The sequence below is a fragment of the Rhinopithecus roxellana genome, chromosome 12 (assembly GCF_007565055.1).
Source record: "Rhinopithecus roxellana isolate Shanxi Qingling chromosome 12, ASM756505v1, whole genome shotgun sequence".
Lineage (NCBI taxonomy): Eukaryota > Metazoa > Chordata > Mammalia > Primates > Cercopithecidae > Rhinopithecus > Rhinopithecus roxellana.
In genome coordinates, this window is record NC_044560.1 from 31,313,614 (window position 1) to 31,331,772 (window position 18,159).

At 41.5% G+C, this 18,159-nt stretch overlaps 1 protein-coding gene across 2 annotated transcripts; it reads right to left on the minus strand.

The window, feature by feature from the left end:
• Nucleotides 1-549: 549 nt before the first annotated feature.
• Nucleotides 550-13,508, minus strand: ZNF260 (zinc finger protein 260). 2 transcript variants are annotated; one of them, XM_010385642.2, is made up of 3 exons: nt 13,188-13,508; nt 10,119-10,338; nt 550-4,045 (listed from the first exon to the last, which is right to left on the minus strand). In XM_010385642.2, the coding sequence occupies exon 3, from the start codon at nt 3,580-3,582 to the stop codon at nt 2,344-2,346; it is 1,239 nt and encodes a 412-aa protein (XP_010383944.1). In that variant the 5' UTR covers nt 3,583-4,045; nt 10,119-10,338; nt 13,188-13,508; the 3' UTR covers nt 550-2,343. The 2 variants fall into 2 exon arrangements, with proteins under 2 accessions (XP_010383944.1, XP_030769573.1); XM_030913713.1 differs by having other exon boundaries at nt 10,138-10,338; nt 13,188-13,507.
• Nucleotides 13,509-18,159: the final 4,651 nt, after the last annotated feature.

Consider the following 18,159-nt stretch of genomic DNA (forward strand, 5'->3'; position numbering starts at 1 on the left):
AAGTGGCTAATTTATAATGCTAATACTGGTTATGCAGAGTATTAAAATTTCTGATAAATGTTTTAGTAAAACTAATTCTCTTCACGTCTGTGCATATATTATTTAATAATATGATCCTTAATGTATGTGATCAACCTGTGGCAAATCATAACCTCCAAGACTATATACAGATTAGAACTACATACAGATTATGTAAAGATTACTCTTGTGACACGAGTTAGTTTAATTGCATTTAAGTTGCCACCCCAATTAAAAGTTATTTCGGCCGGGCGCGGTGGCTCAAGCCTGTAATCCCAGCACTTTGGGAGGCCGAGACAGGCGGATCACGAGGTCAGGAGATCGAGACCATCCTGGCTAACATGGTGAAACCCCGTCTCTACTACAAAAAAACTAGCCGGGCGAGGTGGCGGGTGCCTGTAGTCCCAGCTACTCCGGAGGCTGGAGGCTGAGGCAGGAGAATGGCGTAAACCCAGGAGGCGGAGCTTGCAGTGAGTTGAGATCCGGCCACTGCACTCCAGCCCGGGCGACACAGCGAGACTCCGTCTCAAAAAAAAAAAAAAATTATTTCATATGATTTTAGAAATATCTTCTATAGAATATTAGTATCTGACTAGGAATGTAAGTCCATTATAATGTTTCATGTATACGTTCCTCACTCCTTTCTGGACTTTTTAATTTTCAGAAGTTTAAGGAAATAAATAACAGGAATGATAGAATGAACACAAATATTACCATCACCCAGAATTAACATTTTGTTAGTTTACTTAGCATGTTTATTTCTTTTTAATAAGAAATAGATACAAAATTGAAGTATCCTTTAACTACCATGCTTGGTAACATTTCCCTTCTACCTCCTTTCTTCCTAGAGGTAACCACTCCACTTTTGGGAATTGAGTACATACATATCCTTTCAATCCATTCTTTAGTTTTACATAATTTATCCATAACCATGCTTAGTACTAGGGCTGATTAGTGTTGATTTTATTCAAATTCACAGAAGCATCATTACAATATGTTCATTTTTCTTCACTTGAATTTTTTTTAATCTTTCTGTTAATATATAGACTTAATTTGTCACTTAACTGCTAGAGAGTATTCTACTATGTTACTATGTCACATTTTATTCATCTATTTCACAAGAGACAGGCATTTGTTTCCCAATTTCTGGCTACTATAACTCATGGTGCAATGAATTATACAGCTACAGACCAGTATGTGACTCCCTGTGTTCATGTGTTTCTTGGGTATATGCATATATATAGTAGTTCCCCCTTATCCACAGCTTTGCTTTGCATGGTTTCAGTTACCTGTGGTCACCACAGTTCATAAACAGTTGAGAATAGTACAATAAGGTATTCTGAGAAAGATCATATTCACATAACTTTTATGATTACAGCATATTGTTATAATTGTTCCATTATATTTATTATTGTTTTAAATCTCTTGCTGTGTCTAATGTGTAAAGTAAATTTTATCATAGGTATGTATAGATAAGAAAAAAAACATAGACATAGAGTTTGGTCCTATCTGGGTTTCAGGTATCCACTGGGGTTCTTAGAGTCCATCCCTTGCAGAAAATAGGGGACTACCATACTCAAGAGTGGAACTACCAGGTATTCTGGAATGTTTTAGAAATTCTTTCCTGCCCTAAGGTTTTAAAAACATTTTCTTATAAAACTGTTATAGTATTAAGTATTGCTTTTTGCATTTTAGTCTTCAGTACTTTTAGAATTCATAAGAAAAATATTTTAACGTATGATGATGGGAGAGATCTATTATTTTTCCATATGAAGAGTCAATTACTTTTTAAATAATCCATGATTTCCCCACCAATTTGGGATACCGCCTCTATCAATTACCAGTTCCCCATATATTCATGCATATATTTCTGAATTCAATATTCTGTCTCAGTCTCAGTTTGACTGCTTCAACGACACATAATTTTGATGATTCTAGTTTTACAAGTCATATATGTAGCAAAACATATCACAAAAATGATAATTTTGTCTCTTAATTTCAAAACGTTATCCGTCTCCTATCTATTTCTTAATGCATCTGGTAGGCCTTCCAGGAACACATTAAGTAGTGTCCATGACTAGATCCTAACTTTAATGAGAATACTCCTAGAAGTACGGCATCGATAACGCTTGTTGTGGGAGTTTTGGGGGTACGGGTTTTCTTTATACTATAATACTTATTAAACATCACAGTATTTAAGTTTTGAATTGCTGCTGAAGGACTTCCCACATTCATGTCACTTTAATGTAAAATGAATTTTCCAACACACTACTAAGTGTAAAATTGCTGAACGTTTTGCTAAATCCAAGGCATTCATAGAGAACTTTAATGAGTATGAATTCTCTGGTGTCTAATGTGATGTGACTTTTGGCTGAAAGCTTTCCCGCATTCACTACACTGATAAGGTTTTTCACCAGTATGGATTCTCATGTGCAGAGCAAGGGTTGAGAACTGAGAAAAGGCTTTCCCACATTCATTACAACCATAGGGTTTCTCACCTGTATGGCTTCTCATATGCACAGTAAGAGATGAGCTTTGACAGAAGGCTTTCCCACAGACCTTACACTCATAAGGCTTATCACCCGTATGAATTCTCACGTGTACAATAAGTGATGTGATTCGAGAGAAGGCTTTTCCACATTTATTACATTCATAGGGTTTCTCTCCTGTATGAATATTGTGATGTTTAATGAGGTATTGCTTCTGCCTGAAGATTGTTCCACATTCATTACATTTGTAGGGTTTCTCTCCAATATGAATTTTCTCATGCTCAGTGAGATTTGATTTGCCACTGAAGGCTTTCCCACATTCCTTACATGTGTAAGGTTTCTCTCCTGTGTGACTTCTCTGGTGTCTAATGAGGCTTGACTTCTGAATGAAAGCTTTCCCACACCCTTTACATTCATAAGGTTTCTCTCCAGTATGGATTCTCTGATGTATAATGAGGTTTTCCTTCTGGCTAAAAGCTTTTCCACACTCACTACATTTAAAGGGCTTCTTTCCAGTATGGATGTTCTGATGTTTAACGAGGTATTGCTTCTGGGTGAAGGCTCTTCCACACTGATTACATTCAAATGGTTTTTCTCCAGTATGAATTTTCTCATGCTCAGTGAGATACGCTTTGCCGTTAAAGGCTTTGCCACATTCCTTACATGCATAGGGTTTGGTTCCTATATGATTTTTCTGGTGTCTGATGACGGCTGGCATCTGAATAGAGACTTTTTCACATTCATAAGGTTTCTCTCCAGTGTGATGTTTCTGATGAGAAAGGAAGTTTTCTTTCTGGCTGAAGGCTTTTCCACATTTATTACATTTATATGCCTTCTTTCCTGTGTGACTTCTAAGGTGTAAAGTAAGGGATGAGACTCGAGAGCACACTTTACCACATTCAGTGCATTCATGAGATTTCTCTCCAGTATGCATGTTCTTATGCTCTATGAGGTTCTGCTTCAGGCTAAAGGTTTTTCTACATTCATTACATTCATAAGGTTCTTCTCCAGTATGAATTTGATCATGCTGAAGGAGATCTGATTCATGCTGAAGACTTTCCAACATGCCTATCATGCATGTGAATTTAATCAGGAGATTTCCCTAGTATCAAATAAGATGTAATAATGATGAAAGCTTTCCCACATTCACTAAATTCATAGGGTGTATTTTCAATACTAATTCTCGGGTATCTAATGAAGTTAAATTTATGATGGAAGACTTTTCTTACATTGATTACCCTGAGATGAGATGATTACAAAAAGGGATAAAATGTAACATTCTCTTTATATTCTTAATGGTTCTTATACAGCTTCTCTCATATTTAGGTATAAATTATTTATAAATTATGTTTCAAACTGTTTTAAACTGAGTCCCATACGCAGTAGGGTAGTCTTGAAGAATCAATGACTGTGTTCAGAGGAAATACTTTGTTTCCTAAATTTTTCCTCAGTCTGTATTTTCACAGAGAAAGATGAGACTTAACTTACAAGTCTTTCATGTTGCGTCTTTATCTGTTTATAAACTTCCCAGGCTTCTTCTAAAAGGAAGTACAAAAAAATCATCATTGAAAAAGAGTTAATAAAATATATAGCGCCTGGCACGTAATAAACATCCAATAAATTAGGTTATCATTATCATCAATGTAACATCACTAACACCTTTGAAGTTTCCCATTATTCATCTGATTTCAGAAATGTGTTATTGTAAAACAGATTTTTTTACTGAGATGGAATTTTGCTCTTGTTGCCCACGCTGGAGGGCAATGGCGCGACTTTGGCTCATGGCAACCTCTGCCTTCTGGGTTCAAGCGATTCTCATGTCTCAGCCTCCGGAGTAGCTGGGATTACAGGAGCCCGCCACCACGCCTGGCTAATTTTTCTATTTTTAGTAGAGATGAGGTTTCCCCATGTTGGCCAGGCCGGTCTGGAACTCCTGACTTCAGGCGATCTGCCCGCCTCAGCCTCCCAAAGTGCTGGGATTACAGGCATCAGCCACTGCGCCTGGCTGTAAAATAGATTCTTTATCCAAGCCTAGTCTCATTATAAAATAAAGTTCAAATACAGATAACATTCCCAGGCATGTGTAATTTTAACTGCTTTTAAATGTAACCCAGCACACTTCATAAATCAGTAAAATGAGAGAAAATAAGGCAAGGTATGATGGTTCACACCTGTAATCCCAGCATTTTGGAAGGGTGAGGCAGGAAAATTGCTTGAGGCCAGGAGTTTGAGAGCAGCCTGCGTAACATAGTGAGACTCCCGTCTCTATAAAAAGTTTAAAAACTAGCCAGGTATGGTGCCCGTAGTCCTAGCTACTGAGGAGGTTGAGGTGGGCAGATTGCTTAAGCCCAGGATTTCAAGGCTGCAATGAGCTATGATCGTGCCAGTGTCTGGGTGACAGAGCAGGACTCGGTCTTTTATTTTATTTTTTTGAGGCGGAGTCTTGCTCTGTCGCCCAGGCTGGAGTGCAGTGGCGTGATCGCGGCTCACGGCAAGTTCCAACTCTTGGGTTCACGCCATTCTCCTGCCTCAGTCTCCCAAGTAGCTGGGACTACAGGTGCCGGCCACCACGCCCAGCTAATTTTTTGTATTTTTAGTAGAGACGGGGTTTCACAGTATTAGCCAGGATGGTCTCAATCTCCTGACCTCGTGATCTGCCTGCCTCGGCCTCCCAAAGTGCTGGGATTACAGGTGTGAGCCACTGTGCCCAGCCGACTCGGTCTTTAAAACATAAATAGGTGAGAAACAGGATGAAAGGATAAATACTTAAAAGACTGGGAGAGCATAGGAAGACAGGACAAAAACAAAATGAACAGAAAATTTTAAATAAGGTGCTTATTTCTATGTCTTCCCAAAACACCATTAAAATGACAGTAAAGGGTGAAAGGGGACACACACTTTTAAGAACTAAAAAGTTAAGAGGATATCAGTGGACAAAAAGTATTAGGAGGACTAGGGATAGTGGCTCATTCTTGTAATCCCAGCACTTTGGGATGCCAAGGCTGGAGGATTGCTTGAGGCCAGGAGTTTGAGATCAGCCTAAGCAGCACAGCAAGGCTTTATCTCTACAGAAATTAAAAAAATTAGGGAGGTGCAGTAGCACACACCTCTAGTCTTAGTTACTTGGGAGGCTGAAGTAGGAGGATAGCTTGAGCCCAGGACTTCAAGGCTGCAGTATGCTATCATCATGCCATTGCAATCCAGCCTAGGTGACAGAGTATGACCTTGTCTCTAAAAAAAAAAAAGTATTAGGAAATTTTGGAAAGAAAGCAAATAGAGAACTGTAAATTAACAGCAGAACTGAGTGGTTTAAAAAAAAGCCAGCAGATGTGGGTGCCAGCTTCACAGGTCTGTAATACAGATATTGACAGATAGGCTCTATCAGTGGAGAGACTGGGCAACAGTGGAAGGCAGGGCTTACAAAATGACTGTGATAAGGACCAGCTAATGCCCTGAACTCTCCTAGCTGGACAGAAATGTGAAGTTTATCATCCAGACAAAACTAAGAGGCTCCAAATTGAGTGACAACCAGCAAAGTAATGAGAGCATCATAGTAAGAAGAGAAGAATGAGTAAAAGTTTATACATGTAACAGAGGCTCCTCTACTGTTAGATTTTGAGAATGCTAGTGGTTGCTAGGTGTCAGATGATGGAAGAATTATTTTCTTTTTTTCTTTCTTTTTTTTTTTTTTTTGAGACGGAGTCTCGCTCTGTTGCCCAGGCTAGAGTGCAGTGGAGTGCTGCTGGGCTCACTGCAACCTCTGCCTCCCGGGTTGAAGGGATTCTCCTGCATCAGTCTCCTGAGTAGCTGGGATTACAGGCGCCTGCCACCACGCCCAGCTAATTTTTGTATTTTTAGTTAGAGATGGGGTTTCGCCATATTGGCCAGGCTGGTCTTGAACTCCTGACCTCGTGATCCGCCCGCCTTGGCCTCCCAAAGTGCTGGGAATACAGGCATGAGCCACTGCACTCGGCCCGGAAGAATTATTTTCTGAAAAAATGATAGGACCATGAGAACACCTACAGATATTAACATTTAGAATCATCTAAAGAGGCCGGGCGCGGTGGCTCAAGCCTGTAATCCCAGCACTTTGGGAGGCCGAGACGGGCGGATCACGAGGTCAGGAGATCGAGACCATACTGGCTAACATGGTGAAACCCCGTCTCTACTAAAAAATACAAAAAAAAAACTAGCCGGGCGAGGTGGCGGGCGCCTGTAGTCCCAGCTACTCGGGAGGCTGAGGCAGGAGAATGGCGTAAATCCGGGAGGCGGAGCTTGCAGTGAGCTGAGATCCGGTCACTGCACTCCAGCCTGGGCGACAGAGCGAGACTCCGTCTCAAAAAAAAAAAAAAAAAAAAAAAAATCATCTAAAGAAACATATCTATATTACTGATTGATGCACAGTGAAAACCACCATTTACAAGCCCCACTTATGTACACAAATTAATGTAGCGCTAAAGATCAGAAAACATTTGATGAAAGCCCTAACATCAAAGCCAGATCAAACAAAATACAAGGCAAAGAGCAGAAAAACTCACTCATGTAACACTATAATTAATATCATGGAAAGTCAGGAGATTACTATTAGCACTACAAAGAAATATTAACAGTATTTTATAAAGAGGTGTTTTTAGAAATAAATATGAAATTGATCTTAAAAATTCAATATGTTGGGGAAAGAAAGTCTAGAAAATCTCCTAGAGTAAAACAAGGAAGAATGGAAGAGGAGAGAAAAAAAGAGTATAATGACTGGAACATTAGTGGGTTAGCGGAAGAATCTAGAAAGTTCAACATCTACTAAAGGAGTTCCAAAGAAAGTATGAGTAAAAATTAGTACAGGACATTTTCAAAGAACTAACAAAGAACACTTCCCAGAATTACAAATCATGAGTCTACATATTTAACAGGCCCATTGAGTACAAAGAACATTCCATTTAAAAAGATCCCAGCAAAAGCACATCAATACAAAATTTCAGCTAGGGATAAAAAGAGGATCCTACTTTGAGACCAGCCTTTGCAACACAGTGTGATATTGTCTCTACTAAAAATAAAAAAGATTATCTGGGTGTGGTGGCATATACCTGTACTCCCTTCTACTTGGAGAGGCTGAGATGGTAGGATGTCTTGAGCCCAGGGGAGTGAGTTATTATTATGCTACTGAACTCCAGCTTGGGCAAGAGTGAGACCTTGTCATTAAAAAAAAAAAAAAAGAATCCTAAATGTTCCAAAACAGTATTTATCATATAAAAGGAAATAAAAGAAAAAGACATACCACATCAAAAAGGCATCAGATTGCAAGACAATGGATAATCCTGACAATAAGTTGTTTCCAACCTAGACTTCTAAGGCAACAAGAGTGAAACTCCATCTCAAAATAAATAAATAAATAAATAAATAAATAAATAAATAAATAAATAAAATAAAATAAAATAAAAACAAAAACAAAAAAAATAAAATAAAAACAAAAACATCACAAGGTTGACAAACTAAAAGTCTTTCTGGAACATGGTCATCTTTATTTATTTTCTTGTCCATGACTACTTTCACAGTATAACGCTAGAGTTGAGTAGCTGCAATGGAGACCCTGTAGCCTACAAAGACTTAAACATTAACCATCTGGCCCTTTACAGAAAAAGTTTGCTGAACTCCGGTCCTAGAGTAGCAATTCCTCCATCTTCTATCTGGCTGAAACCAGGATGCATTGTTGATCCAGCTCCAACCACAACCAGATAATAAAGAGAGAACCTGGGAGGAATCCATATCCTTCAGGGACCACAAGCACCAAAGTTAGCATGCAAATCCAGACTATTCACCACATGAGTGTTATGTGACCAAGAAATCAATTCCTACATTCCTTAAACTGGCACTTTGAGGTTTATTATAGTCACTTAGCTTTACTGTGATTAGTGCACTTCTTATTGCTTTAAGTATCATGAATCTGAGATGCCTAACAAATATTAATCACCAGCCTGGACCTCTCTCCTCAACAACCAATTCAAATATCCAACTGACTACTCAACATTTCCACTTGGATGTCTAATAGTGATCTCACTTACCCTGCCCCTATTCAAACTCTTGCTCCAGCTCCCAAACCAGCTCCTCTCAAATTCTTCTCATCTCTTCAAATAGCAATCTCATTCTCCTTATTGCTCAAAAAACATTTCTCTTTCTGTCAGATTACACAGTCTTTACAACCTCGTGCTTACCGGCTATTTTGGACAATCCTCTCTGTGACTACCAAGGTCTAAGCCACATGTCTTGCCTGGATTATTTAACAGCCTCCTTAACAGTCTTGCTATTTTAGCTTTCACCTCTTTACAATTCTCAACACAGCAGCCACAGTAACCTTGTCATAGTCAAATCATGTCACTGCTCTAATTGAAAGCCTTTTTGTATCCTCATAAAAACATTTAGAAGCATATAGCAGACACTGTTAACAGTGGCTGCTTCTGGGGAACAGGGAATTGAAGGCGAGGAATGAAGAGACATACCCAATTGTTTCAATTTTCTATCAAGTATATATATTACATTTTGATAATAATAGTTTTTTTTTTTTTTTAGATGGGAGCCTCACTCTGTCGCCCACGCTGGAGTGCAGTGGCGTGACCTCGGCTCACTGCAACCTCCACCTCCTGGGTTCAAGTGATTCTCCTGCCTCTGGCTCCTGAATAGCTGGGATTACAGGCGTGTGCCACCACGCCAGGTTAATTTTTGTACTTTTAGTAGAGACGGGGTTTCACCATGTTGGTCAGGCTGGTCTCGAACTCCTGACCTCGTGATCTGCCTGCCACGGCCTCTCAAAGTACTGGGATTGCAGGCATGAGCCACCGGGCCCAGCCATTATTATTTCTTTTTAAAATTAACAGCAAAATGAACTAATAGGAAGTCAGCACTAATCCCCAAGCCTGCAATATTGTTAAAAAGCAGGAGGTGACACAGTGTTGGACTATGATGGCTGGAGGTAGGAAAACAATAGAAAACAAGAGTAAGGAAGTAAAATTCAATTCTGAGGAATATAACAATGGAAGGAGAAAGAATGAAAGAATGAATATAAGAATATAAGAATGAAAGGAGAAGGGAGAAAGTTAAAACGTAGAGAATCTACTTGCTAGTTTTCGAAATTTTTTTTATTGATACATAATAGTTGTACATAGAAAGATTACATTTTAAAGAAAAGAGCTTACATGCTAGTTTTTGAAAGCTAACAGATCTATGAAGGACTGAATGCTTAAGGCAATGCATCTAGGCATACAGGGAAAAGTGAAAAATGGAGAATGTTAGTGAAAGGAAGAAAAGTGAAATTGAGGCTGTAAAAAATCATAAACGTGAGACTGCAAATGATGTAGAGTGACTGGTATCCAGAACAGCGTTTAGAAGAGCAATCGGTTCTCTAAAATCTGATAAAAGGGATGCATAGATTCAGGAAGACGGTCTGGAAATGTCATTTAGGTATCTAAAGAACTTCCAGCAATAGTCACTCTAAAAGACAAAGGCTAGTATGAAAATCTCAAAACAACAACAACAACAACAAAAACCCACAACAACTCAGAGGCTGAGGCTGCAAACTCTCACTGAATAACTGCAGTAAATCTTTATCCCATTCATACCTACCAGGTTCTTGCTTACTCACACAGAGAACCTTCTTCACATTTCTTTCTCAATCATCTGTTGCTGTCCTTCTTTTAAGTGTTGACTTTAAACTTGTGAGAAGAAAAATGACACTGGACTTGGATGTTATGGTTGGGGAACAAGGCACCATCCCAAAATTCAGGCAGAGCCCTTAGAACTCTAAGAGATTTTGCAGCTCCTGAGGATGTACAAGGAAGCAAGCCTGTGAAAAAGAACAAAGTAATGATGACTCTTTGGCTTTGACCTACATGTGAGCAAGTAGAAAAAGAGTATTTGTACACAGCATCTCAGGCCAGACCCATTATGCCATTCAAAAGCTCTACACATTTCAATGGTTGGGCACGGAAGCTCACGTCAGTAATCTCAGCACTTTGGGAGGCCGAGGTGGGCAGATCACTTGAGGTCAGGAGTTCAAGACCTGCCTGGCCAACATGGTGAAACCCCATCTTCACTAAAAACACAAAAATTAGACAGGCGTGGTGGTGGGCACCTGTAATCCCAGCTGCTCAGGAGGCTGAGACAAGAGAATCACTTGAAGCCAGGAGGCAGAGGTTGCAGTGAGCCAAGATCACGCCACTGTACTCCAGCCTAAGCGACAGTGGGAGACTCCGTCTCAAGGAAGGAAAAAACAAAGCTCTAAACATTTCAAAAATGAGAAACAGAAGGGACTTTATTTTCAGAATTTAGGTTACACAGAGAAACTATGAGAGTCTAAGATGCCAGAGTTATCCACAATCACAACCTGTACAGGTTCCTTGGAGCAGGTGTCACTTGTGACCTTGCTCCTGACTGAAGTCACATTTTTGAATATAATTTTTCCCCGTAACACTTTTCTCATAAATATGAAGTAACCAACCTTGAGTGATATGGAAAAAATACAGGAAATTATTCTGATGGTATTTATAAGTCAGAGCTCTAAAAAATTTAGTGGACTAATATTTTACTTAGATTAACTAGAAGTTAAATATAGTAAGTATCCTATAATAATAGTCTTCCCTTGATATCACAGGGGATTGGTTCCAGGATCACTGTGGATACTAAAATCTGCAGATGCTCAAGTCCCTTATACTTTAAATATAAAGCCAGGCACGGTGGCTCATGCCTATAATCCCAGCACTTTGGGAGGCTGAGGCAGGTGGACCACCTGAGGTCAGGAGTTCAAGACCAGGCTGGCCAAGATGCTGAAACCCTGTCTCTACTAAAAATTTAAAAATTAGCTGGGCATGGTGGTGCACACCTGTACCCCAGCTACTTGGGAGCCTGAGGCAGGAGAATCACTTGAACCCAGGAGACGGAGGTTGCAGTGAGCCAAGATTGCACTCCAGCCTGGGTAACAGAATGAGACTCCATCTCAAAAAAATAAAAAAAAAGTATATGGAAGTATATTTACATATAATCTATGCACATCCTCCCACATACTTTAAAATTATCTCCAAATTACTTATCATACCTAATACAATGTAAATGCCTGGTCAATAGTTGTTGTACTATATTGTTCAGGGAATCATGACAAGAAAAAAAATCTGTACATGTACAGTACAGACACAACCATCGCAAGCTTAACAACAGTTATGATTCATGTTTGTTGAATCCGTGGAAGCAGAACTTACAGACACAGAGGGCTGACTGTATGCTCATTCACTGATTCAGCAAACATATGCATTTATGATTATGTGTGCTAAGAAAACTTGGTTTACAATTTGTCATGGGATATAACAAACGAAAGGAGAAAACTTACTCAGAAGCCTTCTCTAAGATGTAAGAGACTTAGAACCTGGCTAGCCCGTGCTATGAATTGCTGAAACAGGTACAGAGGGGAAAGAGATGGAGGCAGACTGCAGGAAGAAGGAGCTATCAGTATGACACTTTAGACATAAAGAGCTTGAAGTTCCGGTGCAACTTCCAGGTGGACTGTACATTGGGCAATTAAATAATATGGATCAGCAGCTCAGGACAAGCCTCCAGTAGAAACAGATATTTATCAGTCACTGCATTAGATGAAGCCATGGCAGCGTAATGTTGTTGCTGATAGGAGTACTTAGAGGTGAAAAGATGATCAAGGCCAGAAACTTAGAAACACCAATATATAGTTAGGGGAAAAGCAGAAACTAAGTCCTGTCTTCTTTGTATCTTTTACTTTTTGTGTATATTTCAAAACTATTAACACTGTTACTTTTTTATTTTATTGAAAAATATGTTAAGAATAAGTGTGACAAGATACTTTAAGATAGAATACTTCTATCTTTATATATAGAAGAAAAAAAATTCCCCTATATTTACAAAAGGCTGGGGAAACCCTGATTAAATTAGGAGTCAGATTAGCAGTCAATGCGGCCCTCATTGACGAACTAGGGAGTTTCTTGACCTCTGCACTAAAGGCAGGACAAGTAGCTTCCCAATTCTGTGCTGTCTGCACTAGTGGAAACTAGTGAAGATATTCCTTAGAAACAAAGATATTCCTTAGTTCAGGGTTTCTCTAAGCAACTGCACCAAAGTTTCTCCAAAGTATTAAGAAAAGTCAATGCCTACTGGCTGTACAGGCATCCAGTAACAAGTTTTTCGGAAATCTTTCCTCTTTAAAAAAAAATGGAAAGGTAATGCTGATTTTGTTTTCTACTCCACAATAGGTCTGCTTTTATATAAAGATCACGTCTAAAAGTACTTATCCGCTCAGTTCCTTAGCCTTTTCCCTTTCCTATTTTCCAGAAAACGCATCTTTATTATTTTGGAAATGAGAAAAGTGAGGCTTAGAGGTTACTACCTCACAAAGCCATCTGTCCATCCTCACAAACTTGGAACCAGTTTCTCACTAACTCTGCAACCTTCAACACTCCCTCACACCCTCGGTCACCCACCCGTGAACCCACCCGTTTCCTACTGTACCCCTGCCCCCAGCCACACCAGCTCTGATCACCGCACATCACAGAAGGCGATTCCTCCCCTCCACACTCCCCAGCCCCATCGCAGGCACTGCAAATCCTCCCCTCCAGCGTCCCTGGCCCGTTTCAGTGTCCAGAAACTCAAGTCCCACAGAGCCGAAACCCAACTCACCAGCAGACAAAGACCACCATGGCTAGTCGGAGAGTCTGCGCCTGCGCACTCCTTCGTGCGGGCAGGGCTCCCAGAGATCTCCTGGGCTGGGGCAGGCCCAGGATCAGAACCGGACGGAATCTACAGATCTCGGCCCGTCTTCCGTGCCACTCTTTTGAGGGTAGACTACATTTCCCAGAAGGTTCAGCGGTTTGAGTCCGCTTTTCGCGCGAACTTTCTTTCCTCTGCTAGAGCTTGTGGGACTGTCTCCCTGGCCGGGGCGGGGTGTAAGGCCGAGTCTTAGTTTACTCGATCCCCGGGACTGGGTAGTGGTGTGCCACAGGTGTAAGATCAGCTTAAACACGCTGTACTGACTTCATGTAAGAGCCACGGTGCGATACTAAGGCAGGACCCCCAGGAGACTCTCAGACACGGTTCGGGAATGAGGGTAATCCCTTTGGCTAGGGTGAAGCCGGGCGCCATCTTACCCATCGTGGGCGTGGCGCTGAACTACATTTCCCTGAAGGCGCCGCGCACTCGGTCCCTCCCCTCGCGACTCCCGCGACTCCGTGGAGAAATGCAAGCCACCCAGGTGCTGGGCTCTGAGCGGGTCGGGGACTCTGAGCGGGTCGGCTCGGAGACTACAGGATCCGGAGGAGGTTGGAGGTGAAGCGTCTAGAATCCGGTGCGGGGCTTGAGACTGAGTATTAAGTTTGTTCAGGCAGAACGGGCCGAGGAAGGCCGGTTGTGAAATTGTGGTTTTGTGACTGTGTGTCCTAGCACAGGGTGTGTGTGATTGTGACTGACACCTTGTGTACAGATGTGGGGAGGACTCTGTGGGTGTCCCGTGAGTCCCTGGGTTAGGACTGTTAATGTGTGACTGTAACGCTGTGTGAGGGTGTGGGTTAGCTGTGATTGTGTGCCCGCGGTGGGTGTGTGATTGTGACTCTGTGACCATATGTTCGTCTGTGTGCAGATCTAGGGGGCTTCGTACTTGTGTAGTTGTGACTCTGTCCTTGTGTGGGAATATGGAGGGTGGGTGCTTGTGACTTTGTATCCAGTGGTGGGTGTGTGACTGTCAGGCACTGTGTGTGCGTGGAGTTGAGACTGTGTGTGTGTGTCTTTGACCAAATGTCACACATATTCATATATGAAAGCAGAAGACACCTCGGTCCCGTGATAGTAAAGGGGATTTTTCTATCACACTGAGTTTGAGTTGGAAGCCCCAGTTCCCTCTGATAGCCCTCCCATGGCGCGGGAGGGGAACGCAGAGTAAGCTCTGGCGTTGTCATTTGGGCCCCAGGGGAGGTGTATTGTCTTCTCCCTTCTCATTTATGTCCTCCAAGTGAGGTTCCCCAGAGGAGAGGAAATAATGGTTGTGATATCTAAAAGCCATGTTTAAGGTGCCTTGAAGTTTTCTCTTTGTTCCTGAAATGCTTTGTTTTTCCAGGACATGATTTTTTTTTTTTTTTTTTTTTTTTTTGAGACGGAGTCTTGCACTGTCACCCGGGCTGGTGTGCAGTAGGGCGATCTCGGCTCACTGCAGCCTCTGCCTCCCAGGTTCAAGCGATTCTCCTTCCTCAACCTCCCGTGTAGCTAGGCTTACAGGTGCCGGCCACCACGCCCGGCTAATTTTTTTTTTCTTTGTATTTTTAGTAGAGACGGGGCTTCACTATGTTGGCCAGGCTAGTCTCGAGCTCCTGACCTCGTGATCTGCCCGCTTCGGCCTCCCAAAGTGCTAGGATTACAGGCATGAGCCACGGTGCCCGGCTGATTTTTTTTTTTTTCTTAGCAAATGCCTAAAAGGACTTATCAAGTAACCTGGACTCTTATGTTTCTCTTTGGAAATATCTTCCTAATTTTCTCTTATTAATATAGCAAATGGTTCAGTTTATCATGTATGCCTAGTTTGGTTTTACCTGTATACATATGTAGATATATATGCATATACATACAAATACACATATTTGTATATGCACATATTGACATGTATCTAATGTTATAAGTGATATTTTAACTTCCTACATAATTGAAAGCTATTTAAGAATATATTAAATTGTAGATACTGTTCATTGTTTTGCCACATATGTGGCTAACCCAATATCCATTCCCTTCTTTATTGCTATAAAAGTCCTGATCTTGTTTGTTTGCTCTGCTTAAAGAAAAACAAACAGAAAACCAACCAAAAAAACCCAAACTCTACATGTTCTAGCTTCTCCTGTTGATGTAAGTTAAAGTTCTTAGATTGGGCTTCTCAGACAGTTCTTTTCTTTTTTTCTTTTTTTTTTTTTTTGAGACAGAGTCTCCACTCAGTCACCCAGGTTGGAGTGCAGTAGCATGATCTCGGCTCACTGCAACCTCCACCTCCCAGTTTCAAGCAGTTCTCCCGCCTCAGGCTCCTGAGTAGCTGGGATTACAGGCGCCTGCCACCATGCCCGGCTAATTTTTGTATTTTTAGTAGCGACAAGGGTTCCACCATGTTGGCCAGGCTGGTCTCGAACTTCTGACCTCAGGTGATCCACCCACCTCAGCCTCCCAAAGTACTGGGGTTACAGGCATGAGCTACTGCGCCTGGCCCCTCAGGCAGTTCTTTAAAGGTGTGGGGATGGTGTGGGGATGGTGTGGGGATGGTGTGGGGTAGGCTCGGTGCGCATCCATTCTTTTCCCCCTTTCTGTGTGGAATGTGGATATCGTGCTACATGCAGAGCAGCTATCTCATAACCATGTGTTTTTTGTTTTTTGTGTTTTATCAGAGTCTTGCTCTTGCCCAGTCTGGAGTGCAGTGGCACAATCTCAGCTCACTGCAACCTCTGCCTCCTGGGTTCAAATGATGGTCCTGCCTCAGCCTCCTGAGTAGCTGAGACTACAGGCATGCACCACCACGCCCAGATAATTTTTGTATTCTTAGAAGACACAGGGTTTCACCATGTTAACCAGGCTGGTCTCAAACTCCTGACCTCAGGTGACCCGCCTGCCTCGGCCTCCCAAAGTGCTGGGATTACATGTGTGAGCCACCACACCCGGCCATAACCATGCATTTATGATGGAAGAAAGGGGATGAGAGTTTACAATGTCATATTAAATGAAAATAGAGGATTTTAAGTTATATATGTTGTGTGAAAGCAATTTGATTAGAAAATATGTATATTCTACCTATCTATGCATGAAGTGTGTAGTTGCACTTTAATTTTCTTCATTGTAACTAGACTCAAGCTTGTGAAAGAAGGAACTTGTCTTTTGTAGTTGTTCCATCTTCAGCATTTACAATGGCTAGAACATAGTTGGCTCTCAGTTTAAGTATTTGATTAATGAAAGAATAGTAAGTAGTTAATACATGATAGCAGTGCTACTTAGTTTATTTTTGCTTGCAGAGAGGAAACATGCCCAGATTGCCTTGGGTTTCTGTTACTCTCTGAGATTACTCTGTGTTAGCTCTACCTCTGGGATAGGGAAGAGGTGCGCCAAGGGGTATGATAAGGCAACATTCTTCAAACTCGGTATAAGGTCTTCATCATCCATAGGACTTTTGATGTGGGGCGAAAGATATTCACTGCTTTGATTATTGTTTTCTTTGATTATTAAGTTTCTGTACCTAGAGCATAAAATATAATGAATTTTTCTCACATGTAAACTTGATTATTAATTTTGATTAATACATATTTCTTTTCTTTTTTTTTTTTTTTTTTGAGACAGAGTCTTGCTCTGTCGCCCACACTGGAGTGCAGTGGTGCACTCTTGGCTCACTGCAACTTCCGCCTCTGGTGCAAGCAAGTCTCCTGCCTCAGCCTCCTGAGTAGCTGGGATTACAGGTGCACACCACCACGCCTGGCTAATTATTTGTATTTTTAGTAGAGATGGAGTTTCACCATGTTGGCCAGGTTGGTCTCGAACTCCTGACCTCAAGCGATCCGCCCACCTTGGCCTCCCAAAGGGCTGGGATTATAGGAGTGAGCCACCACACCTGGCCAATTCTTTGTTGTTGTTGTTTTTGTTTTGAGACGGAGTCTTACTCTGTTGAGGCTGGAGTGCAGTGGCGCCATCTTGGCTCACTATATCCTCCGTGTCCCAGGTTCAAGTGACTCTCCTGCTTCAGCCTCCTGAGTAGCTGAGATTACAGGTGCCCACCACCACTCCCAGCTAAATTTGTATTTTTAGTAGAGATGAGGTTTTGCCATATTGGCCAGGCTGGTCTTGAACTCCTGACCTCAAGTGATCTGCCTGCCTTGGCCTCCCAAAGTGCTGGGATTACAGGCATGAGTCACCGCATCTGGCCAGATTTGGATTCTTAAATGCCAACTGAGTTATTAACAGGGAAATACTAGAAGCATTTCCATTACATAAGGAAAGAGACAAGAGTACATATTTAACTTCTTTTTTTTTTCTTAAGATGGAGTTTTGCTCTTGTTGCCCAGGCTAGGGTGCAATGGTACGATCTCGGCTCACCACAACCTCCGCCTCCCAGGTTCAAGTGATTATCCTGCCTCAGCCTCCCAAGTAGCTGGGGTTACAGGCTTGTGTCACCACACCTGGCTAATTTTTTGTGTTTAGCAGAGACAGGGTTTCTCCATGTTGGTCAGGCTGGTCTCGAACTCCTGACCTCAGGCGATCTGCCCGCCTTGGCTTCCCAAAGTGCTGGGGTTACAGGTGTGAGCCACCGCACCCAGCCCTTAACTTCTTTTTTTTTTTTAAGAGATACTTGTTAGAGTAATTAAACAAGTAAAAAAAATTAGAGGCAAAAAAACTCTGAAGAGAGGAAACAACAATGACATTAAATGCATAACTCCATAGGAAGTATGTCTGGAAGATAAATGTTTATGTATATATTTTTAATCACCCTCTGAACCTGAACTTGAGTTAATCAGACTCATTTATCACTAATCTTTACAAGGACTCTTTTGATCTGTTTCCAACACCATACTCTATTTCCATTCTCCTTCTACTGTAGACACTCATTCAAAATGATCCATTTGTTGGACATGGCAGCTCATGCCTG

Coding starts and splice junctions, on each gene's coding strand:
- ZNF260 (XM_010385642.2), bottom strand. CDS start 3,582: ATGATAGGCATGTTGGAAAGTCTTCAGCATGAATCAGATCTCCTTCAG.